The sequence below is a fragment of the Molothrus aeneus genome, chromosome 21 (assembly GCF_037042795.1).
Source record: "Molothrus aeneus isolate 106 chromosome 21, BPBGC_Maene_1.0, whole genome shotgun sequence".
NCBI lineage: Eukaryota > Metazoa > Chordata > Aves > Passeriformes > Icteridae > Molothrus > Molothrus aeneus.
The window spans coordinates 1,441,991-1,466,782 of record NC_089666.1 but is presented as its reverse complement, the minus strand read 5'-3'; the positions used below and the strand labels follow the sequence as shown (position 1 = coordinate 1,466,782).

General features: G+C 48.6%; 1 protein-coding gene across 1 annotated transcript in view; it reads right to left on the bottom strand.

Annotated features, from left to right (window-relative positions):
* The window catches only part of UBR4 (ubiquitin protein ligase E3 component n-recognin 4), a 94,174-nt gene extending 69,667 nt beyond the window's left edge, over positions 1–24,507 (bottom strand). The window contains exons 1-37 of the mRNA XM_066564190.1: positions 24,377–24,507; positions 20,220–20,317; positions 19,266–19,369; positions 18,487–18,616; positions 18,243–18,382; positions 17,765–17,867; positions 17,086–17,227; positions 16,875–16,999; positions 16,057–16,181; positions 15,789–15,848; positions 15,471–15,661; positions 15,136–15,235; positions 14,881–15,018; positions 14,283–14,400; positions 13,677–13,864; positions 12,346–12,505; positions 12,141–12,226; positions 10,990–11,159; positions 10,100–10,382; positions 9,380–9,512; positions 8,883–8,962; positions 8,280–8,408; positions 7,644–7,826; positions 7,348–7,470; positions 7,032–7,261; positions 6,286–6,410; positions 5,767–5,864; positions 5,483–5,640; positions 4,581–4,790; positions 3,944–4,045; positions 2,976–3,076; positions 2,588–2,786; positions 2,275–2,463; positions 1,724–1,787; positions 1,333–1,524; positions 633–703; positions 360–507 (exon numbers count right to left, since the gene is read on the bottom strand). Of these exons, the coding sequence (XP_066420287.1) occupies positions 360–507; positions 633–703; positions 1,333–1,524; positions 1,724–1,787; positions 2,275–2,463; positions 2,588–2,786; positions 2,976–3,076; positions 3,944–4,045; positions 4,581–4,790; positions 5,483–5,640; positions 5,767–5,864; positions 6,286–6,410; positions 7,032–7,261; positions 7,348–7,470; positions 7,644–7,826; positions 8,280–8,408; positions 8,883–8,962; positions 9,380–9,512; positions 10,100–10,382; positions 10,990–11,159; positions 12,141–12,226; positions 12,346–12,505; positions 13,677–13,864; positions 14,283–14,400; positions 14,881–15,018; positions 15,136–15,235; positions 15,471–15,661; positions 15,789–15,848; positions 16,057–16,181; positions 16,875–16,999; positions 17,086–17,227; positions 17,765–17,867; positions 18,243–18,382; positions 18,487–18,616; positions 19,266–19,369; positions 20,220–20,317; positions 24,377–24,507 (5,127 nt within the window). The remainder of the gene's footprint in view (positions 1–359; positions 508–632; positions 704–1,332; positions 1,525–1,723; positions 1,788–2,274; positions 2,464–2,587; positions 2,787–2,975; positions 3,077–3,943; positions 4,046–4,580; positions 4,791–5,482; positions 5,641–5,766; positions 5,865–6,285; positions 6,411–7,031; positions 7,262–7,347; positions 7,471–7,643; positions 7,827–8,279; positions 8,409–8,882; positions 8,963–9,379; positions 9,513–10,099; positions 10,383–10,989; positions 11,160–12,140; positions 12,227–12,345; positions 12,506–13,676; positions 13,865–14,282; positions 14,401–14,880; positions 15,019–15,135; positions 15,236–15,470; positions 15,662–15,788; positions 15,849–16,056; positions 16,182–16,874; positions 17,000–17,085; positions 17,228–17,764; positions 17,868–18,242; positions 18,383–18,486; positions 18,617–19,265; positions 19,370–20,219; positions 20,318–24,376) is intronic.
* Positions 24,508–24,792: the final 285 nt, after the last annotated feature.

Genomic DNA, 24,792 nt, shown 5'->3' with positions numbered 1-24,792 from the left:
GTTCTAAAGAAATAACATCCTGCACGTGACTCTCCACCCAAGGATTAAGAATTTTCCATATTTAAGATATAATTATTTCATTTGCTGCTAGTGGAAAACACAGGAAAAGGTGTTCTTTGCTGTGCAGCAAATTTTTTAAAGGCAGGTGGAATCCCAGGAGTCACTAGGACACAGATTTACCAATGCTCTTATTTGGTGCAAAAAAAATTAATTTCCAGGCAAGCTATAAATTCTGAGGGTTCATTATAAAGTCAAAGCCTTCAAGTCTTAGCACTCCTGCATACACAAATCCTGACATAACTTACTGCAGAACAGAAAATTGCAAAGGACTTGAAAATCTGAAGACATAAAGAATTTACCAGGCAGCTGCCATCCTCCTTGGCTCCACAGTCACAGAAGAAGGACCCGTACTTGGCGTAAGAAATCTCATGATCCTTGTGACAAACTTTAGCACAAACCGTGCAAACACCAACCCCATCAACCATCTTGCAAGTGTGACAGTGGTACCTGCCCAAAATAAGCCAGGTGAGTTTTGACAGGCAGTGCCCTGAGGCTCACAAACTACACTGGTTTCCTTCCCAATGGCCAGAAATACCAGGCTGAAACTCTGAACACAAGCTTGAGATTCTTACCAGTGTTGATTCATGAATTCTTTCTGTGTGATGGTGAAGGTACAGAGCTTGTTACAGAGAGAATCTTCATCCTATCCAGAAGAAAATTGTTTTAGGAAGGTGTCATAACTGCAGTTACAGTGAAGTACATGTACAGAATAAATTCCCAAGAAACCAAAGGTACATTTTAACAGCAAATTTTAGCAACACTGCTCTAGAAGGCAGCTGGTATCAAACCACATGGAGAGAGGAGATGGTGACACACTGTAGTAACGTGAAATAGTTAACATGACAAAGAAACAGTAACAAAAATATTGATACAAAGAATAGAGAAAGTATCCTAACAGCTTTTGTTCACCACCCAACAGAACTTAAAGTATTAATCAAAGTTGCTTGCTGATACAAAAACTAGTAACTGCCAGCCAACCAGTAGGAACAAACCCATTTTATTCTATTTCTTCCTTTTAATTAAAAACAAATATATAATATTCATAAAAATTATTAAAATAAATATATAATTTTTTTAAAATAAATATTAAATTTTTGTTGACATCACAAAGTCAACACATCTAGTCAGGAACGAGAGATCCTCTCCTCCAGACCTGACATGTAGGGTCCTTCACTCAGTGAACACAAAATCTCAACTGATAAACTGAGTGATGTGGGAGGTGTAAAATAAGCCCTCCTGTCGTTTGCAGCATGCACTGTGCCTGCTGCCTACCGAGTCCTCAGCCTGGGAGTCCTCCTCCTCCACGGCCAGCTCCTCCACCCAGTCCGAGTCCACCTCGATGGCGCGCTCCTCGCCGTCCACTGACAGGTGGCTGGGGCCCTGCCCGCTGCTCTGGCTCAGGGCGTTGGTGACATCGGCCAGGTAGGACACGATGTGGCACGTGCACTCCAGGATTGTCACGTGCTGGGGAGCAGAAGGCAAGGAAAATCAGAGCCCCAGAGCTCACAGCCCACAACAGCTGCTACAGGGCACAAACACAGGACAGATAACCCCTGGCCAAATTGCTATAAAATTCCCACCAGGTTTTGTCCCACCAAACCAGGACAGCTGAACTCGTGCCTGGGAGTCATTCCTGCAAGTGCAGCACCAGCACAAGCCTTACCTTCCCTTGCATGACGTTAGCATTCATTTTCTCTACCACGTTCTTTTGAGACAGATATTTCTTGCTGCAACACAGAACACTGGGAATTACTACAGAATGGTTCAGGATGGAAGGGATCCTAAAGCCCATCTCATCCCACCCCTGCCATGGGTAGGGACACCTTCCACTATCCCAGGCTGGACCAAGCCCCATCCAACTGGCCTGGAACACTTCCTGGGATGGGGAGTCCAAAGCCCCTCACTCCAGCTGACAGCCTTTGGGAAGTAGAAACTCAGTCCTGACCAACTGCTTCAAGCATTCAGTTTGCTTTAGATTAACAACAGGGAATGCATAATTGCAGTAACTAAGCCATCCAGAGTAAAGAAAAAAAACCATGATTGTTTGGAAAACATGGATCTGCCTCCCTCAGACACTTTGTATCCCAAACAAGAAACAATAAACTAAGAGAGAAGGGATTATCTGTAAACACAAATTTCCGTCCCTGAAAAACCAGAAAATAAATTAAAAACCTCCCACAAATGAAGCATCAGCAGTGCAGAGTTCACTCTTACCATCTGCCCAGCCAGTCCACAGCAGCACCATGAAGCTGGAGGTGTCCTGCCCCTTGTCCTGCACTGGCCAAAGTTGCCATGACGACCATCAGCTCAGGAAAGCCCGTGCCATCCCCATTGGCCAACATCTCCGTTGCCATTGGAATCAGAGTGCTGAGCAGAACAGTGCACACGCCTTCCCCCACTTGGCTGAGCAAAAACAGGAGAGTTTCACACAGATACCACAAAGAACCAGCAGCAACTCACACGAGATCGTTCTAGAGAGCAAGAGGAACGCGGAGCACACACAAGACAGGACTGGGCTGTGCTTTACCTGTTCTCCCGGACAATGTAGGTGGTCAGGAGCTGCAGCAGCTGCCTGTTCTCCTGCACCACGTCCAGCTGGTCCGAGTCCTTGGGTGGGGACATGGTCATCCTGGTCAGCCAGGCCTGCAGCCTCACGGGCTCCACACAGGCCAGCTGGGCCAGGGAGCCGCAGAGGCGCAGCAGGCTGGGGTTGGGGCTCTTCTCAGCTGGGGGGAAAGTTACTGTCAGTGACAGATGCTCCAAGGAACACGTGTGGAAATGGCTTTCCTTGAAAGCATGAAGCTGTGATCCCACTCCCTCCCACAGATTTTCTTCCAAGCACCTCCAATCTCAGGCAATACAAGAACAGTGTGAAGTGGAAAAGGCAGGAGGGAGGGGATCCTACTGGCACTTACTCAGCTGGAAGAGCTTGGTGAAGAATTTCAGCACCCTGTTACAGAACTTGGCTGAGAGGTTCTCGTTGGCCGTCGCCATCATGATCTGCACCAGCTCTCCACTGTACAGAGGGGAGATTTAAATCAGCTTTGTAAAGAGCAGCCCATTCCCCTTTCCCACTGGCTCCACTTCTCCCCACCCTCACGTTTCAGACTGGCAGGAGTTTGTGTTAACACTGCTCAGCAGCCAAAACACAGAAACCTTTCAGGCAAACAGCAAACCCAGCTCAGACCAAAACTCATAAATGGGCTCCTTAATAGTATTTCAGTGTTCTCTAAATATCCAGTCACAGAAGGGCCTGAACTGGCTCCAAAACAGATTTTCTTGCTTATCTTTCCCTTCCATACTAACAATGTACAGCCACCAGGCTGCTTTTATTCTAAACTGTTCAACAGGTAGAGAGAAAAACCAGGCAATGGTCAGTTTTGTGATGGAGAAAGCTTTCCTCTTGCTCACCTCAGAGCACTGTGGTTGTGCTAGGCTGTTTCTATCACAGCTGTTCTAGCTGTTCTAGGCTGCTGCCAGCACAATCTATCTTTATGATTCTAAGTCAGGCTACCCCCCCTCCCCTACCCTTAAAATTATCAACCTGTGGCCCCACAGAAGCACCGAGAGAATCTGGGATTTTGCAGCTTGGAGCAGCATCTCTCAGAAACCTGCTCTGGCAGAACAATCATCCTGCAAGATTCCCCACTGATCTTTACTGTGAGGCCACGCTGAGTATTTGATTTGGACAAAGATCCAGGTCCTCTCCCCCTCAAGAGTCTCTTCCCACCCTCCTGAACTGCCTGAAGGATAGCCTGGCTCTACAGAGTCTCTATTTTCCTGCACAATGGCATTAACATCACCTTGGTGTCTACACTGACAAGCTAACAGAACAAAGATGAGAAATGAAGTCCTTGGAATACAACTTCCATGGTGACTTCACCTTTCTGAAAAGAATTCCTCCATGGCTTTTCTGGCCTGGCTGCTCTCCAGCTGTTTCTCCAGATGCTGCAAACATTCCTCCAAGATGGACTCATCCAGGCCACTGAGGATTACAAGAGGAATAGATAAGGATCAAATACATGAGGATGAAATAAGAACATCTAGAAACAATTTCAACAATCACAACAGTTCTGAGAGGCCAGAAGTGATCTATTTGCCATTACAGTTCCAGTAATTTTTCCTAATTGAAAGCAGCTCTTCTTCCAACAGACAGGAGAAAAACAATTGATGAACAACTTTACATAAACACCAACAAATCCACCAAGTTAGAACAAAGGGACCCATGATGCTGTAAGGCAAGTCCCAGCCAGAAACCTAAAATAACCCAGAACTTCCAGACACCTCTCACACAAATTCCTATAAAGACCTGCTCCTTTTACACTTTAAGTCTCTTCTACTGTTACTCCTCTCCATTCTCTCTTGCTCTCACCCCCACTCCACAATTCTGGTAATGTGAAAGAAATATCTCATATTTATAGTATACAAGTACAGAAGTTTTCAACAGATAAAAATAAGCCGATTTTTTCTGTTCCAGAAGCATGCCTGCTGTAGCCAATCTGTGCACACAGCTTTGTTACCTGTTTGGGTCAGAGTGATGGGCCAGTATGTTATAGCACCCTGTGATCAACTTCTCATAAACACGTGCAAGGAACTCATCGGAGTCTGCCGGGCCCAAGATCCTTTCCAGGGAGTTGCTGCTGATTTCTGCCACACTCTCTGTGCTGGTCTCCAGAAGGAGGGGCAGCAGGGAATGGATCACCTGGGGTGGGTTGGGATCATCTGACCAGCTTGAAAAGAAAAGGACACAAGTTAATTCTTTGCATGATGTATCCCAGACATCCCTACTGGAAACCAGAATTCACATTAAGTGAGGCACAACTCCGGAGGGAAGTCAGTGATTAAATCCTTTTTGGAAAGGTGGGATAAAAACACTGGCCCAGCCATTTTCCCCCTTAGAAAAAAAATCACCCTTTGGAAAAATCACCCTTTGAAATTCTACATGTTACTTTTGCATATATACAGTTACAGCATCTGCCTAGACAGTCCCACTATCACATATGGTGGCTTTGGGGCTTGTCTGCAGTGTCAATGGCTACTTTTTGGTTTCAGAGTACTTTAGACCAAGTCCCTGGAAAAAAAATGGCATTTCACTTTTCCTTAAACATTAAAAACTTCACACAAGTGAATGATAACAAAACACAAATGAATTAGTTAGATCCTATTGTGTCAGTTTATATCCCCCTTTCTTCAAGTCCATATTTGACAAAAAGGTTGCCCTCAGGGAGCTGGACTTTTGGAGATACCAAGGAAACAGAAAGCCTGACTGTCATTCATTTGGTATTTGGAACTGTGAACTGCAAGGTTTAGGTCAGAAGCAGCACCAGGTCAGTAAGTGCTGCACAGACACAGCCCTGGAGCACACAGAGCAAAGCACCCAGCAGTGTGTGGAACACACAGGGTAACACAAGGCCTGACTTACATGATGAGATCCCCGGTGAGCCTGACCAGGGACAGCAGGGTGTGCTTGAGGGAGGCTGCCAGGGGCAGGCTCTGGCTGCAGAGGGTGCCCAGGTGGGCAGCCTGCACGGCGCTGATGTAGCTTTCTGCAGGGATGGTGTCGTTGGCAAAGGCGTTGCGCTGGGGAGGGACACACACACACACACATCAGAGCCCTGGACCTGGGACAGAGGCACACACTGCCCCCATTCACAGCAATGCCTGCAGCTGCACTCACACCACAGCAGGCCCTGAGGCTGGACTCACCCATGAACCAATGTTGGGGAACTCGTTGGTGTGGATGTTGTTCCAGGATTCACACAGGGTCTGCACAGCTGATGGCAAGTTCTGGACAAGGGTTGGACCTGCAGTTACACAGAACAATCAGGCACTGAATAAATTCAAAAGTCTACAAGTAAAAATCATCCCTAAGTGTTTAAGAGCATCCCAGCTTTTTCACTTCATTAAAACTGCAGAAAACATGGCACAAATACCAATTCACAGAAGTCTTCAGCATATCAATATTTCATAGTTCCCCTTGTTATTCTATGCCACAAGCTCCAATATGGTTACAAAAACATTTCACTGATCCAGAGGAGCTCACAAGAAAATGATCCTTTCAAGGTTTGCCCAGCTGTTTCAGCTGGTAGGATACTGAAGAGACTTTGCAGTGTGCTGCTGGCAGCACAACTCACTGGCTTGAACAGTGCTGGAGATCACTTTGAAATCGGGTACTGGAAGCACTGTGGGAAGATTCCCCCCCAGGGAGGCACCCTGAGCCCTCACCCAGAGCGTTGGACTTGCAGCGGCCGGAGCCGATGGCCAGCACGGCGGCGTAGCCCCGCAGCTTCTCCTCGCAGGCTCTGCCGTCCGAGGCCGCCTCCTCCGAGAGGCTCCGCAGCAGGTAGGACCTGCAGGGAGGGAGGGGATTCACCTCAGCTCTGCAGCTCACAGCTGAGTGTGTCCATGGAGTGACAGATAAAACACAAACTTCTCAAGTTCTGCCCCACACTTCATCTCACACCACTAAGGGACTTCTGGGCTTTTATCCCCTCTAAGCTACTTACCAGGAGAAGTGCCCAAAAAGAAAAAGCTGATTTACTTTTGCTTTCTTCTACACAGTTTTTTAACGAGAGTTGAGAAGAATTTAGATTTTTTTAATCTAAGAATTAACCCCCCTTCTCTTTCTTGATGGTCTGACAGCCTCAGTACTATGCCAGAGAAATAACCTTAAGTAGCACTATCCTAGAGGGTGGTTTTATCTTTGGAGGAAAAGCTGGTTTTGCAAACTTGCAAGGAAGCCTTGGAAGATCAGACAAGGAGGCTACTCAGAAACAACCAAGTCCCATGCATGGCTTGAGAAGCTACTTGCTATTCTTCTTTTAAAGCAATGGACCCTCTAGAGGACACAAAGTAATTACTCCAGACTATAAAACTCCCAGGCACTTCTAAGAAAACAACACACAAAATGCAGAGGAAGCTCAAAGCACAGCCGGAAATTGTATTCCTGCTGGAAATCCCAAGGACTGTACCTGGTAAAAGTAGCATAAGTGTCAATGAGCTGCAGTGTAGCAGGGAGGAGGTTCTTGGTTATCTCTGAGGACTTCTGGGGATCAGTTTCTGCAGCTGACTTGGAAAAGTGCTCATCTAGAGAAACCTGGATCTTGGAGATGGCAGCATCAAGGGTGTAAATGGATTGTAAACTGGGGACTTCGTGCAGCTGGAGAATGGTTGTGCAGTCAACAGCACAGAAAGAAGAGATCTGCAAACACAGAAGACAGAACAGTCAGTGCAGATCATCCCACAGAAACAGGAGTTTGCATGTCCAGCTGCACTCCCACAGCTCACCTGTCGAGCAAAGTATTCCTCTGCTATTTCCACGTCGTACTTCACTGAGATGCACTTGCTGGAGGTCAGTTCAATAAGAGGAGCAGCATGCTCAGCCTTCATGCCCTGCTTGATAAGGTGATCCTACAAATGCCAAAACCCAGATCCATCACACCTGAACAGTGCTCAGCAATGAACCAGTTTAGAAAAGACAGGCACAAGTGCCCCCAAACAAATCCCACGTGCAGTCAGCAGGGAGGGACTGACACTGTCACTGTCACTGTCACCACCCCACACCCATGGAGCTGAGGCTGCACCTTGATCCACACGACGTAGGACGGGATCTGCAGGCGGGAGGACCAGCGCAGGGTGTGCAGGAGGTCACAGTCACTCATCTCAGGGGTGTTCATGGCCAAATGGTGCATGTAGCTTCTGGAGGGAGGCAAAATCCCCAGAATCCGCCACAGGATCAGGAAGTAGTACTGAAGGGCACAGGCTTCCTAAACAGAGCAACAGTTGGAAAAATTAGTACAGAAAGATTGCAGTCTGCAGCATTACAGCTAATGAAATATCTCCTCAGGGACCCCACACTCCTGCAGATGTGCCAAATCAGATGAACACATTCTGGACTGAGTTTCTGTCATATTAAACAATAAAATATGCAACACAGGAGTGAGAAAAGAAAAAGGAAAAATTATACACTTTTCTCCTGTTCAATCATGCTCTAGCCACATCTCCTGGAATTACCATGGACTTACAGCAAGTCTGAAGCACATTATGAATTAAAAGCTCAAGAGATGTGCAGTCATCACAAACACTATGGTTAGCTATGAGATTTTTAAGTTCCTCATTACTCCAAGCACAGTCCAAAATACTCCAGTTAAATACTTTGCATGAAAATACTACATTTGAAAACTCATTATTCCTCAACACAGGCAGCATGAGAGTCTTACCAGTGCAGTGACATTTTTGTTCTCCCTCCTCCTGAGTGTATCAAACTGGGAGCCAGCAGCCAGTAATGAGGTGAGGGCTGCATAGAGCTCATCGTACTTTGTAGCCCTGGAGAAAAGGACCTCACATACCTGCAGGAGATGGGAAATCAGGACCCTGCTTTGCAAAGCTCTTTAAGCATTCAGAATACCCACAGCCCAAAAGCTTCAAAATAAACTTCAGAGAGAGGTTCTGTTGGGACTGAGGATCAATGGACTGGGGATAAGGAGCAGGCAGGAGAGACAGCCCATAACCCTGATGGCAACAAAACCCAAGGAGAACCTGGAGCAAAGTGATGAGAAAACAACTCTAATGTGTCTTTGTCCGAATCCCAAGCATTCCTGCAAGTACTAGAACAGCTCTTCACAGACTTAGCACAGTGACTGCCCTGACATCCAACTAGGGGTAAGAAGGAATCCCATGTTATCTTACATGGCCACTTTTCTCCACTTAGTGAAAGATTCCTGGTTCCTCTTTTTAATCAAGTCTTTCCTTTTTGGCTGTTTTCCCTGGCACTTGGCACACCCCCATGGCCCTCCAGAAAGTCCCCACCAGCAGCACCATACCGTGCTATCCAGACGGTTCAGATCATCCTCAGAAGCTTCTGGAGACAGGATGCAGTAGAACCTGGGCTGTGGAGCAGAGTCTGGAATGTGAGAACAAAAAATAACCTTCCAAGTGGCAATTTAAACAGGCCACATGGTGTTATATCCTCACTCATCCCCACAACCTTGTGCACTGTATGAGCCCTGGCAGATCCCAAACCATGACACATTAGAGGTGCTCTAAGCTGTGGGACAGGCAGCCAAAGCTTTCCTGCTCCTACAATCCTGGCAAAATAAACACACTCTTATTTTTAATTACTTGTTGCATACTCCTAGGAGAGAACAACTTTGAATTTTGTTTAATAAAACAATTCTTGCATTATTAGATGTAGTTTTACCTATTGTAACTATGGCCATTAAAAGAAGGAAAAGATGCCCAAACCAAGGCACAGAAAAGGCTCTCATTTATTTATAAAAGCAAATCTTGCAATAAAAAATTCCTTACATTTTTTTCTTACCTGATGAACAGTGTTTGGTCCAGTTTTCTTCCACTTCTTTAAAGCCATGATAAAGTGGGACAGATGTTCGTCTGCTGCTGTCCTGGGATCCACTCACCCAGCCAATGGGTGGAGTCAGCAAATTATATTGTACCTGAATTAAAAAAAAACCAAACAAAACCAACCCATGGCATCCTTGTCACTGAGGGGTGGGGGGAAAGTATCACCCCACAGGGAAAGAAACACAACATAGAAACAGTCCTACTCAAACCACAATATTCCACTCTTCTGGGGGAAGCCCTGGACCCTCCCTGATGGTTTTTACTCTGGACTGAGCAGTTTAAATCCATGGCCAAGCTTCCACAGTTGGAAAATCCAGGCACAAAGCATCATATTGTCCCATTAATGAGAACAGTGACAAAAACCTCCACGGTCAAACACTAAATCAAGGAAGTACAAAAGGTATTCATGAAAGAAACAGCCAAATACTCGAGATTTTAAAGATATGGTGGGACAATCATCCTGTCCTTGCTAGGATTTATTAAGACACCAGCCACACCAGGAATTTACACTCCAACTGAACCTGCTGCTAGGAACCAGCCATAATTAATCATTCCTTGGAACTCTGAGGTTTGGTAACAACATCAAAACTGATTTACTCACAAGGGTCATGGAGGGAACACATCACATTACAGATTCCTGCTGGGTGACCAATTCAATACCCAGCTGTCAAAGCCTTACCTGCTCAAACAGGTACACGGGGGCCTTGGAATACTGGTGCAGCAGGTAGTCAAACACCAGCAGCAGCCGTGCCACAATGAGAGGCACAGAACACTGCTGGGTCTCCATGTTTGCTGTCAGCTCCACGATGGTCTGGATACAGAGCATCATGATGGATCTGCGGCCCCTCTCTGAGAAATTGTGGAAAATGAGCAGCAGCAGCTGGAGATGCTCCACATTCAGATCTTCTGTGTCACTGGGGAGAGTCCCCTGCAAGGCGTTCTGCTTCAGGGTGCCCACAAACCTGGCAACAGGAGAGGAAGTCTGCCAAGTTTAGATCCCTCTTTAAAATCTCTTTAACTAGAAATAATTTTATTTTTCTGCTTACTGTTCTAATAGTGGCAATTTCACAAATGTTCACTACATTATGTATTGGAATGAGACTGTGTGAGCAGTAAAACCTACAGAAATGAAATCAGTGGCAAATATATTTAGTGGAGAACAGGAACAATCATTCAAATGGAGAAGGGGTGACTCAAACCTGTTCATTAGAGCTTTAAACCAACTAAACCCTATCAGTGAAAGCCAGGTAATGGCAGAGGGGAGCAATCTCAGCACCATCCTATGAGGACCTATCAGAAACCTGCTGAAAAATAAAGAGATCCTCCTTCCCTTTTTACAGCCAGCCTTGCTGCAATTCAGCCTCCTCCCCTCTAACTCCTGAGTGCAGGAATCATTTCCTGGGCTCTGGGTGAAGGATTCCCCAGCACAGCAGGCTGACCCTCTACTCCCCCCAGGGATCCCAGATCAGTGAACACACTTGGAATGCTGGGGCCAGAGAATTCTCACTTGAAAATAAACGAGAGAGGTAAGAGATGACTGATTTCCAACTTTACATGAAATGATCTCACCTTTCCCAGACTTTAAGGCACTCTGGAACATCAGGATCTCCCTGGGCAGTGGCTTTATGCTGCCAAATCAGGAGGAGTCGGGACAGCACAGACAGACTTTGAGGGTGGATGTAGAGAGGCCACGGACCTTCAGAAAAAGGGGCAACTCCCAGCTGCTGGAGAAGTGTGTTCTGGAACAAAACAGGCTTGTTGGAAAGAGGCAAGTCCTGTCTGATGCTTTCATTAATGATAAGTATGATCTGAGCATACATTGACAGTAAACAGCAGGGCTCTCAGCTCTGCTCACACAGCAATGCCTCTCCTGGCTCAGACACAGGGCAGAGCTCTGAGAGACACCCAAAGCTGGCACTTCACCACCTAAACACAACAAAGTCTCAACACCAAGGCAGAAAAGATGGCATTAATGAGTTTTTCTCATTCACTGCAATATCAGAGCAGGAGAGACTATGCTACTGTGTTCAGTATCTGTGCATCTGCAAGAACAGCCCTTTGGCTGATCACAGCAATATTTACTTCTTTTCAAACGTAATAAAAAGGCAGATGGATGAAAAGTCCAACTGCTTTTAAAAATTAACAAACAACAGAGTGGTTTTTAATACAGTAGAAAACAGCCCACAAAGTATAGGAGTTGAATTCAGTGATGGGTGAAGTGGATTCATAACCTCCAAGACAGGGTTAAGTCAGGGGTCAGCCCATGACCCAGCAAAGAAACCTAAAGGCTACAAAGTCAGGACACGAAAGCAAAAGGATTAAGTTGATTCTCTCCTGAGAAATTCCAAGGCCTTTTGGCACGAGTCCTGACATCAGAGCAAATCTGTAGGGATGTCTCTTGATAAACTCATGCATAGAGGCAACTCTCCAAGACAAAATACACAAACTCATTTCCTTCTCAGCTTTCATCACCTTCAAAGTCCAATGGATTAGTCTGAATTCTAAATGTTAAGTTTACACTGTGCAGGATGTTTTGTGCTGGATGACTGCAAAGGTCATTCAAATCATGGGACTCAAGATATTCCAACCTGTTTTTGCAGAATATATTCAAGGCCAAATGGAACAACCAACACACTACTCAAGGTGTGGAGAACCCATACAGAGGCATAAACAGACACCAACACTTCTTCATTTTATTTATGCATTCAATCCCAGCTCACCTGCAGGGCAGGGGACTGAAGATCTGAGGTCACCAAGGAATGGTTGAAGTGATACAGAGCAGCAGCAAACTCCTCATCTGATGTGCCTGTAAGACAGAGATCCAGAGCCCTTACTACCTTTGCTCTCCAGTACTTAAAACTTTGACTTGAAACTAAAAAAAAGAGACACCTCTGGGCTATACCAGAGCTAGGTTTGCTCCCTCACCCTTCAGGCCATCCTTGTCCACCTCCTTGATGATGCTCGCCAGCGTGGCCATGTGCTGCTCCGACAGGGACACGCTCAGGTAGTTGCGAATGAAGTTATTCCTGGAGTTCAGCATAGAAGAAGTGATAAAGTTCAAAATGTTTGAAGCTAGGCTCAAAAACTGAAAAGAAAAGAGAAACACACTATAGAAACAACAAAAGCAGAGGGACAACATTAAACAAAAACTAAACCACCAGCAAAATAAATCAAGTCCCTTAAACCTCATCCCCCTAAAGTGGAGGAAAGGTGCACTCATAGCAATCCAACTCCCTGCACTGTGGTCTGCACCAGGACTGATTCCAGAACTCTCTGAGAAGGTTGGAGGCCTCCAACTTCTCCACTGCAGTTCTTATTTTTGTCTTTACCCAACAGAGTTGGAGCTAAAAGCATTCCATCAGCAAGTCACTCACTTGCAGCTCAGCCCCCATTTTCCCTCTCCCTCTGTAACCCAAACAGATACAATCTCCAGCCTCTGCTTCCCTGGCAGCAAAACTCCTGAGACACTCCAGAGGAGAGGGAGAGGGAGAGGGAGAGGGAGAAGGAGAGGGAGAGGGAGAGGGATCCTTCTCCACAGTCACAACGCTCCCTGATTCCCCTGAGCAGTGCAGAAGCCCCTGCTGTTTCCAGCCCAGCAGTGCCTGGCAGTGTCAGGGTGCCACAGCAGCCCAGCAGTCCCTGGCAGGAGCAGGGTGCCACAGCAGCCCAGCAGTCCCTGGCAGTGTCAGGGTGCCACAGCAGCCCAGCAGTGCCTGGCAGTGTCAGGGTGCCACAGCAGCCCAGCAGTCCCTGGCAGTGTCAGGGTGCCACAGCAGCCCAGCAGTGCCTGGCAGTGTCAGGGTGCCACAGCAGCCCAGCAGTGCCTGGCAGTGTCAGGGTGCCACAGCAGCCCAGCAGTGCCTGGCAGTGTCAGGGTGCCACAGCAGCCCAGCAGTGCCTGGCAGTGTCAGGGTGCCACAGCAGCCCAGCAGTCCCTGGCAGTGTCAGGGTGCCACAGCAGCCCAGCAGTGCCTGGCAGTGTCAGGGTGCCACAGCAGCCCAGCAGTGCCTGGCAGTGTCAGGGTGCCACAGCAGCCCAGCAGTGCCTGGCAGTGTCAGGGTGCCACAGCAGCCCAGCAGTCCCTGGCAGTGTCAGGGTGCCACAGCAGCCCAGCAGTGTCAGGGTGCCAGAGCAGCCCAGCAGTCCCTGGCAGTGTCAGGGTGCCACAGCAGCCCAGCAGTCCCTGGCAGTGTCAGGGTGCCACAGCAGCCCAGCAGTGCCTCTCCCAGCCCCCCCAGCCCGGCTCTGGCCGTACCAGCTCGGGGTCCTTGCGGCTGGCCAAGATGTTCCCGTTCTCCCCAGCACTCTGCTTGTTGGGGCTCTTCACCCTTGGTGAGCTCTCCAGAGGAGGGGGTGGAGGGGGTGGTGGTGGGGCCACTTTCTCCTTGCTGGGAGAGATTGTCTCTTCAAACCATTGTCCCAGGATTGGCTCACTGTCATCATCTAGCACACAGGGCAATAACAACAAACCCATACTGTTAAAAGCAAACACCTCACAAAACTACCCAGCCTGAGAAAGGCCTAAAACAGAATTTCACTGAGCAGCCTTAAGGTGTCTGCTAGCTTCATTTCTTCTGTCCAAATCACAAGGCAAAGCCCTTTCACAGAGGTCCAGCAGGAATTTACACAATGAAATTATTTCCACTCTCCTCTTAAGCAAATACTGTCAAATCCCAGCCACTCAGGCTTCAGTTTACACAAAAGAGTGCAGTCAGCACTACTCCTGCCACACAGACCTTACAAACTGCTCTGTATTCTCAGTGTTACAAGTCATAGTCTGAGAAGGCAACAGCACAGTAGCCAGATTTCCATCAAATGTGAAAAGCAGTGTAAAATCCTGAGCTGCTGCAAACTCTCCTACCTTGGCTGCTGTCCTCCTCAGTGCTGCTGAAATCATCCTCATAGTAAGTGTTGGAGTCAGTGGAGGCACTGGCATCGCTGCTCATGGAGCCCTTCCTCTGGCGCTGTAGGACACAGGCCTAAAGAACAGCACAACCAGGAAAATTCTGGGATTATAAAATACAGTCATTTGAAAATAAGAGTAACTTCATCATGCCTTTTAATTGTCTTCTAGCAAATTTGTCTCAACCAGTTTATTAACAGCTTTTCAAGGTTTACATTGTACTAAAAAATACACAGGATGGTTGAAAATAAACAATCTACACCAAGCTGGTAAGCAACACTTGAAGTAACAGTTCCAATACAAAATCATCTGTTACCAATGCAGCCTTTTCATCTTCCCACTAAAATCTCAAGTACCACTGAACTTACAAAAAAGTGCATTTCCATTAGCACAAGTTTGTCAAATTTACATTTCTGAAAAGAGGAAAGAGAAAGGCCCTGGCTGACAACCTTTGAAAGAAGAATTGTATGTTCTCAGCACAGCCCCAGTTTGTTAAGTGCTGACCATCTGGAGTGGCTCAGCTCCAGAAGTTCTCTAGCTGTGTGCCAGTTCCTACCTTTCTGTAGGAAGTGGAGAGCAGAGTCAGCAGCAGATTAGTGAGTGGCACAGAGTCTATGAGCCGCTGGATCCTCTGGATGGACGTGCTCTGAGCCATGATATCCAGCACTGCTGGAGGGCCGTCGCTCTCCCAGCCCTGGAGGACGGAATTTCAAATTGAATTGAAAGAAAAAGGAATTGGTAGGAGAATTCCAAGTGTGCATCAGTGGAGAAGGCAGAATGTCTCAGGACATTGCCTGTGCTACCTGCATACCTTGTGCAACGCCTCCACCTGCAGATCTTGGAAAAGAGATGACAGCAATTTGATGGCATGATTTGCCAGCACCACTGACAGCACCCCAAACCCTTGATGCCTGCAGAAACAGAAAGGACAGAATATCATTTCAGGGGGAAAATAATAAACAAATAAATATTCAATAAAGTGACTGCTTTGCTAAACTGGAGACAACAACTTCTCTTCTTTCCAAGACTCGGGACTTGAATTGCAAATAGAGATAAAATTTCACAAGACCAACAAGACCCTGCAGTAGCTGCTTGCTGGGGCTGGTCAGACCCCTGGCCAGTGCTCCCTGCAGGGGTGTCACATACCCTTTCCCAGGTCCCAGCTTGGGAGACCCCACGCCCTCCTTAGTGCGAGCAATGATGTCTCTGACGCGAAGAGCAGCCAAGGGATCCTTCTCCTTCCCCTTATCAGCCAAGGCCGTAGGGCTGAGGTTCAAGATGAGGAAGAGGCTGTTCAGCAAACACCAAGCCCCGAGCAGCTGGAAGTTCTGATAATGCTATCGTGCCCAAAGTCATGGGGAAGCGGGGAGAAAAAAAGCACCAAAAAGACAAAACACCATCAATCCAAATGCCAAAGGACACCGTGCAAAAAGGGTGAAAAAGGTACTGAGATGGAAATCTTACCTCCCCCCCTGCACGGCGTGAATTGCTGATGGCTTGTCCAATCATTTCATAGATTTCAAGCTACAAATAAAGCCAAAACCATAGTAAGGCACCCCACCAGACAGCAACAAAAATAAAAACTCCAAATGCAATTGTATCCCTTTAACTCCTTTACCAGCAATGGCTATATCCCAAAATCATAGCTGTGTATCGCAATGCAAATAAACACAAATTCCGTGCTCTTCACTTGCTGAGGAGGAAAGCAATGAACACCCTGAGGTTTACTTACACATTTCTGTACAATAGTAGCAGCATCATTTTCATAATCTTCTTCTTTGGAGCTCGTTGACCCGGTTCGTACCTGCTGGGTGCTGCCCACGTGCAGGATGGCCATGCAGGTGGCCACGCTCACACCTCAGGGAAAACAAGTGCAGGGGACATTCTTAGGAAGAGCCAGTCTTGGGACAAAATGCTCCTATTTAGCACATTAAGACACGTGTATTGAACATGTCCATCAACTTGATGGAGCTGGGAATGCTCGGTATTACAGCAAAAGATTAAAAAATCTTTAGTACCCTCCAAAGAGTGAAGTTTTCCACTACAGAAACACATGGGAGCAGTTAAAGGAGGTAATGTTTTACCATGTAATTCAATACCATTTTTAAGACAATCTTTAGACTTGAGTGCCACAGTTCCTTAAAGTCTCCCCCATACCAATTAAACACTCAGGATTCTGGTGTGCTTAAACCACTCCTGGGAAACAAGGCTGATTTGGAGCTATGACAAATTAAGCTGAAGCCTAAAGTAAAAATGTATTATGCTCTGAATATAATAAGAAAGAGCAGAAATTACAGGCTGTTAAGAAAATGTTGAGTCAGTCTTTCTTAGATACTGACAGGAACAGTCATTCTTTCAGTCATTTCTTAGATACTGACAGGAACAGTGGCAGAACATATCAGTAACAGCTTCAATATTAACCCGATCATCACACTGCACTGCAGAGCTTCAGATTCATGAGAAATAAAGGCTACTTGTGGGCTGAGCCTCGAACACGCAGGTCACAAAGCACAGCCAAAAGCTCCAAAAAACTACTGGAGATCCACTCACCTGCATAGAGACAGCTAAGAGCAAGAACAGTCACATCCTGAAGACGTGTGGGCGTCAGGGGCTCCAGCACGGGCAGGGACAGCGTATCCAGAGCCATGGTGACATCGATCACCAGCGAGTGGAACCTGCGGGCAGGACACGGGGTGAGCCCTGGGCAGACACAGGGAGCTCCCCCTGGCACGAGGGGACACCCCAGGCAGGTGGCACTGACCCGTTGCGCACGGCCGTGGCGTCGGCCACGGTGGCCGGCATGATGAAGAAGGAGTTGGCGGACACGGCGTCCTGGAAGCGGTTGATGTAGCGCAGGAAGTAGGGCAGGTTCAGGCACACGCGCAGCAGCTTCTCGGAGCCACCTGCCAAGCACAGCAGCGGGGCTGTGTCACTGCTTCAGGCAGCCCTAAGGGCCCTCAGTCATTGACTTAATTGCTCTTGGTGGTGAGGAAATGCCATCGGAGGTGAGGGAACAGGATAAAGAGTGCTTTACAGCAGCAGCTGCTGCTGAAGTTTGCAGCCCACACTTGTAAACGGGGGTCACCAACCTCTATGTCCACGTTACAGGACACACCAGGTGCAGCTGGTGGGACTTGATGACCCAAAGATCTCTTCCAACACTAACAATCTTGTGATTCTAATCCACATCTACTCAACAATCCATCCCATGAGGTATTTCATACTGTCCACCTAATTTACCCCTCCAAACACAAGTACACTGAGCTCATCTCTGCAATAAAAACTCCATTCCAGCCACAACCTCCCTTGGTGATTGACCAGGCAACTCAGGGAGCCCTTTAGGTCACAGAGTTTATTCCCACTCAGAGCTGTGAGATGTAACACTGGAGAGACACTTTTCCAGTCCTTTTTTGGCCCCAAGCTAGAAAGCTGATTCTCACCAAGTTCTTGCAGGCTGGCCACATTCTGAGCAATGAATATGCTCTTGGTCTTTGTTGCAGAGGTTTGATCTGTGGCAGCTTGATCCTCGCTCTCTCCTTCCACCTAAAGCAAGGACATACTAAATGTATTATGGAAGCACTAAAAATACACAGTATTTCTCTAAGTAAGTAATCTTAATTTCTCTAAGTATTTCTCTAAGTCTCTGATACAGATCAAGGTGTATCAGCAGCACAACTCCTAACAGCCATGGATGTCACTGAATGCTGCATTCCATGAGGAAACAAATCCAGTATTGCCAATGCAGCACAAACAGTATTTGGTTGTTTGCCACTTATCCCATGCAAGCAGGATTTATGTACTTAAAGAAGGTTCTCTTTACACCTGTATTGAAAAGTACCACTTAGAGCCCTCTGTCCTCCCCTGCACTGCATCAATAATGTTGAAACTCAGACTGTTTCTGGTTTAGAGGTTTTTTACCTGTGTCTCTGTTGTGATTGATGGTGATGATGAGACTCTGGGGTTAAAGACTGATGTCAATTGGTTGAGGAAGTTCATCTGCACTTCCTTCTGTCTCAGCTCTGGGCTCACTGGGGAGGCCAATTCCTTCTGGTCCTCAACTGCAGGGAAAACAACAACCCCCATTTCAGAGAGCAAACCTCAGATTTTCTGGGCCAAACTCCAGTGCTGCAGTGAAACACACACAGCTGAAGTCCCTCCCTACCATCAGAGAGGGTTTTGACAGTCTGAGGCAGCTTAGCTGATTTCATCATCGCTGTGAAGGTGATGATTTCTGTGCGGTCCAGGCGGCTGCAGCCCGTGCACAGCCCCTTGATCAGCAGAATGAGGTGTTTCTACAGAAAACAGAGACATCAAGTACCATTTAAACTCTCTCAAGTCCAATCCCTCCTCCATATCGTTTACTCTAAGCAGATGGATTAAGAGTAATGCAACTTCAGCTGGTGAGGCCACTGCAACAGCCCTGAGCTGTTCTCCCACTCTGATCTCCCCCAAGGATGGAGACACATCCCTGACTGCAGGTAATCCAGGTCACTGACACTGCCTGTGCTTCCCATGGAAAACACCTGGAAAAGCTCTCTCTGCTGTGACACACGACATTACAGAACACTCCTCACTGGCCTTCCCTCTTTCAAATATATTTAAGCTTTCCACAAGACAGAAATACAAGCAGGCAAGAAAACATCTTTAAAAACTCAACATATAGCTGTGACCCAGGCTGTTGCACAAAACCAAACCAGAGTGCAGGAAACAAACTGAATTAACCAAGGCTTCAGGTCACCTTTATTTCGAGTTGTGAGTGAGCTTTGATTCTGACTATAGAATGCAAAGGGGCAGGAATCAGAGTCTATCAAAGTGTACACCTTATTTTAAGAGCTTCATTAATTTTGCTTTATGCATTCAACATTAGAGCAGGTATTTCAGAATTGGAGCCCAATGTCCATCTCACACTGAGGCTGGCCCAGAGGTCCAAACCTGTCTCACCTGTGAAACAGCACATGCTTCGTCTGGGTTCTCAAGGCGCAGCAGGGAGAATTCAATCAGGACTTTACAGGCAGCTGCCACTGACTGCAGCTGGTTCCTGGGTACTGAAAAAAGCACATCCTTGGACTCACAGTAAGTTTTAAACCAGCCCAGTGTAATAAGCTCCCAATGGTGTCAATAAAGCAGGATGCTCTGCAGTGTGGGTACACACTCAGTCTCTCCTGCCTAACACAGATGCAATACAAACTCAGTCTCATTACAATGTAACCCAAGAAATGTCAGCAAAGTGAGGATAATTCCTTCTGCCAGACAGGGGAATTCAGACAGATAAGGCAGTTTCCCCAGCAACATTATTTAATGCTGACAGAAGCTCTGAAGAACATGAAACAAGTTCACAAAGCCCATTTTTTTTGTTGAAATTGCTAAATTGTCAGCCAAAATAACAGAAAATATTTTGAGTCACAATGTTTTGATCATTAACTCCAACACAGTAACGTAACTACAGAAGCCCTGAACAGTTTGGGTTGGAAGGGACCTTAAATCCCATCCTGTCCCACTCCTGCCATGGCCAGGGACCCCTTCCACTTGATCAGGTTGCTCCAAGCCCCATCCCACCTGGCCTTGGACATTTTCAGGGATGGCAGTGTTCCAACTGCTGAAGGATAATCTAAAAATCCTGAACACTGATTTAAACACTTGACCAAAAATTCAATCAGGTCAATGAGTAAGCAGCCAAAAAGGCAACGCTGTCCAGGAGTTGGTGGCCAAACACTCCCATCAACAAGCTTCCCTCTCCATCAGAGCTGACATTTCATGGTACAAAAGCCAGCAATGCTGGCCCTAAAGTCTGATTCAGCAAGAGGGCAAAAAACAAACATAAAAATCAACAGTTCTGATTTACTTTTACTGCATCCAGTCATTCCACAGGAGCAATAGAAGCAAAGGAACACTTACTGAGGCCACACACAGTAGTGATGTAGTGTGTGGAAAGTGCAACGAAGGAGGAGTAGAAAGGCTCATACTGCTTGTCATGGTGCAGGATCTCAGATTCACTGCAAGGGAGAAGGGGACAGAGGTCAGCCAGACCCACCCAGCACCCCAAAGTGCCCCATGACAGGGACAAGGCAAGGTGACAGCTCTGGGAACACAACCCTCATCTCCCCAGGGCTGAGTCCTCCAGCAGCAGCCACATCATGGCATCAGCACCACTGCCCACACAGGAAGTGTAAGGAAATATTGTGCTGCCAGTGTTTCTCCTCCACAGCACCAACAGGTCAGGCTCTACCAGCCACACTCCCTGCCAGAGGCCCATTAACCTTTAAGTTGTTCTAAACTCAGCTGCCCAGAGAGCTGGGCTGTGTGTTCTGCTAAGGCTGGCAGGATCTGCCAGGCCTGGAGCACGGGCATTCCCCTCCCGGCACGGCACCAACTGGAGCCTGCGCAGGGCTGCAGATCAGAGGGATCAAAGCAGAACACAGCACCCACAGGCACAGCACCCACAGGCACAGCACCCACAGGCACAGCACCTGGGAGGGTCTGGGCAGGTAAGGCAGAGTTCCTGAGGTTTCTCAGCTACACTCCCTGGCCTCAGAGATCAGCCTTCTATGGCAGAGGTGACACCTTAAAGGTGTCCCACCACATCCCACCTGCACAGACACGGAGAACACAAACTGCTCTGCCTCCTCACCTTCTTTTTGCTCTTGTTTTTCCTATGACAAGACTAAGGGATGTGCATATTTGCCTCCTAATAAACCAATTTACTTTCTTTCACGTTTTCATGCAGTGAAACAAGCAAGCTGGAAGAACAGACTATCAGACTCAGCTTCACTCTGCCTCTCCAAACCCAGCCAGGCTCCTCCAGCTCTGGGCCAGAGGTGACTGCTGGAGGGCAGGTGGGGAGCAGAGGGCAGCAGCCCATGGCACAGGCTGTACCCAGCTCCAGCCACGATTTCACCATTCCCTGCTGACCTGAACAAAGCCCAGTTTATGCCCAGTCACCTTCCCTTTCTGCACCCTAAGCCATCGTTTCCAGCTGTAACAGGAGGTGCAGCTAGAACAGAAACAACTCTGAAACAGAACCATTTCTTCACTACAACAAGCAGAAATAAATACTTGTCAGCTTTGTAGCTTGATTTCCTAGGTCTGAGTTTTTATTTAGTCTGCCTAAAAAGCTGAAATACAAATAGAAAAATAGAAAATTAAGAGAGGTTTTACTGGAATATATTCAACAGCATCACACGACCGAGTTCCAACACCTCAGGCCTCAGCTCACCCTCCCTGCCAGAACTGCTCTGTGAGGAAGGAGCCCAGGGACTGAACATGCAAAGCAGCCTCTGCTCTCTCCTTTTCACACATTCATTCTGCTCACCCTCCTCTCAGGCCCAACTCCAAGCCAGCAGCAGTAGATGTATGTAAGCATTGTTAGGAGAACAAATGAGAACAATTTGGGAATAACAGAGTACAGGAGAGGCTGACAGCTCCTAAATTACTGCATAGGTCAAGCTGTGCACCACACAGTGCCCAGAGGGTGTAAAGAACACAGAGGTGCAGAATCCAGCACCAGATAGGGATTGAGCAATGGGAGGTTTGAGTTAAACACACTGTGGATGTTATGATAATGCAAAGTAGAAGGCAGCAGTCAAGTCATTGTCAATCCTTGCAAATAACCATGGACAGAAGATAACAGCTCAATCTGGGATGTGCTGGAGCGTTATTCTGAGCACACAGTGAGCTTTAATAATGACTCTTCAGCCTCTGGACTGTGCTTTATTGCTTGGAGGGGTTTTGCTTCCCAGGGAAGCTCACTGCTCAGGCTGGGAGAAATCTCAGTGGCACTGTACACATTGATGAGCACCAAACCCCAGCTCCTGCCTCAGCTCTGCCCCCAGTCCTGACAGCCCCACACAGAGCCTGGCCCAGCCCCACACACAGCCTGGCCCAGCCCCACACACAGCCTGGCCCCATTCCTGACAGCCCCACACACAGTCTGTCCCCAGCCCCACACACAGCCTGGCCCAGCCCCACACAGAGCCTGGCCCCAGCCCCACACACAGCCTGGCCCAGCCCCACACACAGCCTGGCCCCATTCCTGACAGCCCCACACACAGCCTGTCCCCAGCCCCACAGTCTGTCCCCAGCCCCACACACAGCCTGTCCCCAGCCCCACACACAGCCTGGCCCAGCCCCACACACAGCCTGGCCCCAGCCCCACACACAGCCTGGCCCAGCCCCACACACAGCCTGGCCCAGCCCCACACACAGCCTGGCCCCAGCCCCACACACAGCCTGGCCCCATTCCTGACAGCCCCACACACAGCCTGGCCCCAGTTCTGACAGCCCCACACACAGCCTGGCCCCAGCCCCACACACAGCCTGGCCCCAGCCCCACACACAGCCTGGCCCCATTCCTGACAGTCCCACACACAGCCTGTCCCCAGCCCCACACACAGCCTGGCCTCGGGGCAGTGGGCACAAAGCAGCCTCCTCCTCCTCAGGAAGGCCCTGCTCCAGGTGAGTTCCCCCTGTGGAAACCCCTTCCCCAAAACCAGCCTGGACAGACTTCACAGACCGGGAGTTCCCCTCCACTGCACATTTCCAAGCCAGCATTTCCATCATTTATGTCAAGTAAGGGCCTAACTTCTGTCACCTGCTAACAGAGGAATACTGGTAACCTGACGATGCTTAAACTTACAAATGAAATACCAGAGTAGTTAAAAAATGAGTTTACTGTTTATTTTGAAAAGGGTAATACTGGTGATTTCCCTGTCACTGCACCAAGTTTATTTAAGGGGAAATCCAGCCACTTTGGGTTTGGCTGACACCATCAAGAGCTGAACAACTGCCTCCTAAAAATAACTTAAAGACATAAAAGATTTTCTGTGAGAAATCTAAAGATAGATTCTTGTTCAGCACAGAAAGGCACAGCTCCAGACACGAACAAGTTGTATTTATTCCTTTGTCATTTAGCACACCACATCAAGGCATGAAACAAAAAATACCATCCTGCAAGAGCCCAAATCCTGCCAGACCACCAGACACACAACTCCAACCCCAGGCAGAGCTGCTTGGAGGCAACAAATTACTGTCTCAAGTGGAAAACAGAGCCAAGGTTGCCTCTAAAGGAGGAAACAGCCCTCTCCCAGAACTCAAGTGGATCCACTCCAGTGTCCCTGGGATACTCTGATGGAACTCTCCACTAATGAACTTTAGGCACAGGACAGCAGAGCTGCTGAGGGACAAGTGACACTGGAATGGTCCCTAAAACAAAGAATGACCAAAGAACAGCCCAAACCCATCGACACCGAGGGTGCAGCTCCCGGGGGAACAACTGCTCTGTGTGCAGGCACAGAACTCCTCCAATTCACTCTCTGAACCTGAAGCATCATCCACTGCACACTCAGCCATTGTACATTAAACAAAACACCTCAAGGCATTATTTCACCACCTTCCTCAGTGCACTGGTTATTTTATGTTTTCTAACAACTTATTGTGGCCGGGGTTATATCTCTGTAACTGAGCATGATGCTGCAGCATTCACATATCATGTTTTAGATCATAAAACAAACTGTAAGTTGAATTAAGTAGCTGCAGTGGGTACTCTTATGCACTGACTCCAATCTGTGTGATTAAGAGAAGGCAGACTTGATTTGGTTCTGCTTTATTTCGACTTAAAATAGGAGAAGCACTGCAGTGGAAAAGACTTAGAGGGAAGTCTGGTCACCTCCGAGCCCGGTGAGACAACACTTCCTACGGCCCAACCGGGCAAACCGTGACACGCCTGGACAAAAGCAAAACCACAAGAACAGTCCCGAAGCCTCTCGGCGGGCGCCTGTCCGAGGTGCTGCGGCCGGGCGAGCACCCTCAGCCCGTTATGGGGCCCGAGGGCACCTCCGAGAGCTCCGGCCCCGGGACAGCGGGAGGAGCCGGGGACGGAGCTCGGGGCTTTGCCCGGGCAGCCGCAGCCCCGCCGGGCACCGACCCCGGCCCCGGGCCCCTCACACCGGCCGGGCCCCGCCTCAGCCGCCCCTCAGCCGCTCCCGCAGCGGCACCCCCGGCGCTGCCCCTGAGCGGGCGACGCCGAAGGGCGGCAGCCCCCGCCCGCCCTCGCTCACCTCTCGATGACCGAGGCGAGCAGCTGCGGCAGCTCCTTCATGTCGAAGGCCGAGTAGGACGCGGAGAGCAGCGGCCGCACGGCCACGTCCCAGCCGGGCCCGGCCGCGGCCCCCGCGCCGCCCGCCGCCATCTTGGGCTGCGCTGGGCCGGGGGCCGCGGCGCGCACAGCGCCCCCTGCCGGCGGGGCGGCGACCGCGCAACGTCGCGCCGCCCCATTGGCCCGCGGCGCGGGCGCGTGCGCACTGCGTGAGTCAGCAACTTTTGGCGCGCGGCGCGTGCGCGGCGCGGGGAAGGCGGGGCGGGGCTCCGCGCATGCGCTGTGCGCGCGCCCCGCCCCCGCGGTTGCCCCGGGACCGGGAGGGCTCGGAGCGGGCCGAGGAATCATGCAAAAACATCAAAAACACCGAACAGCGGA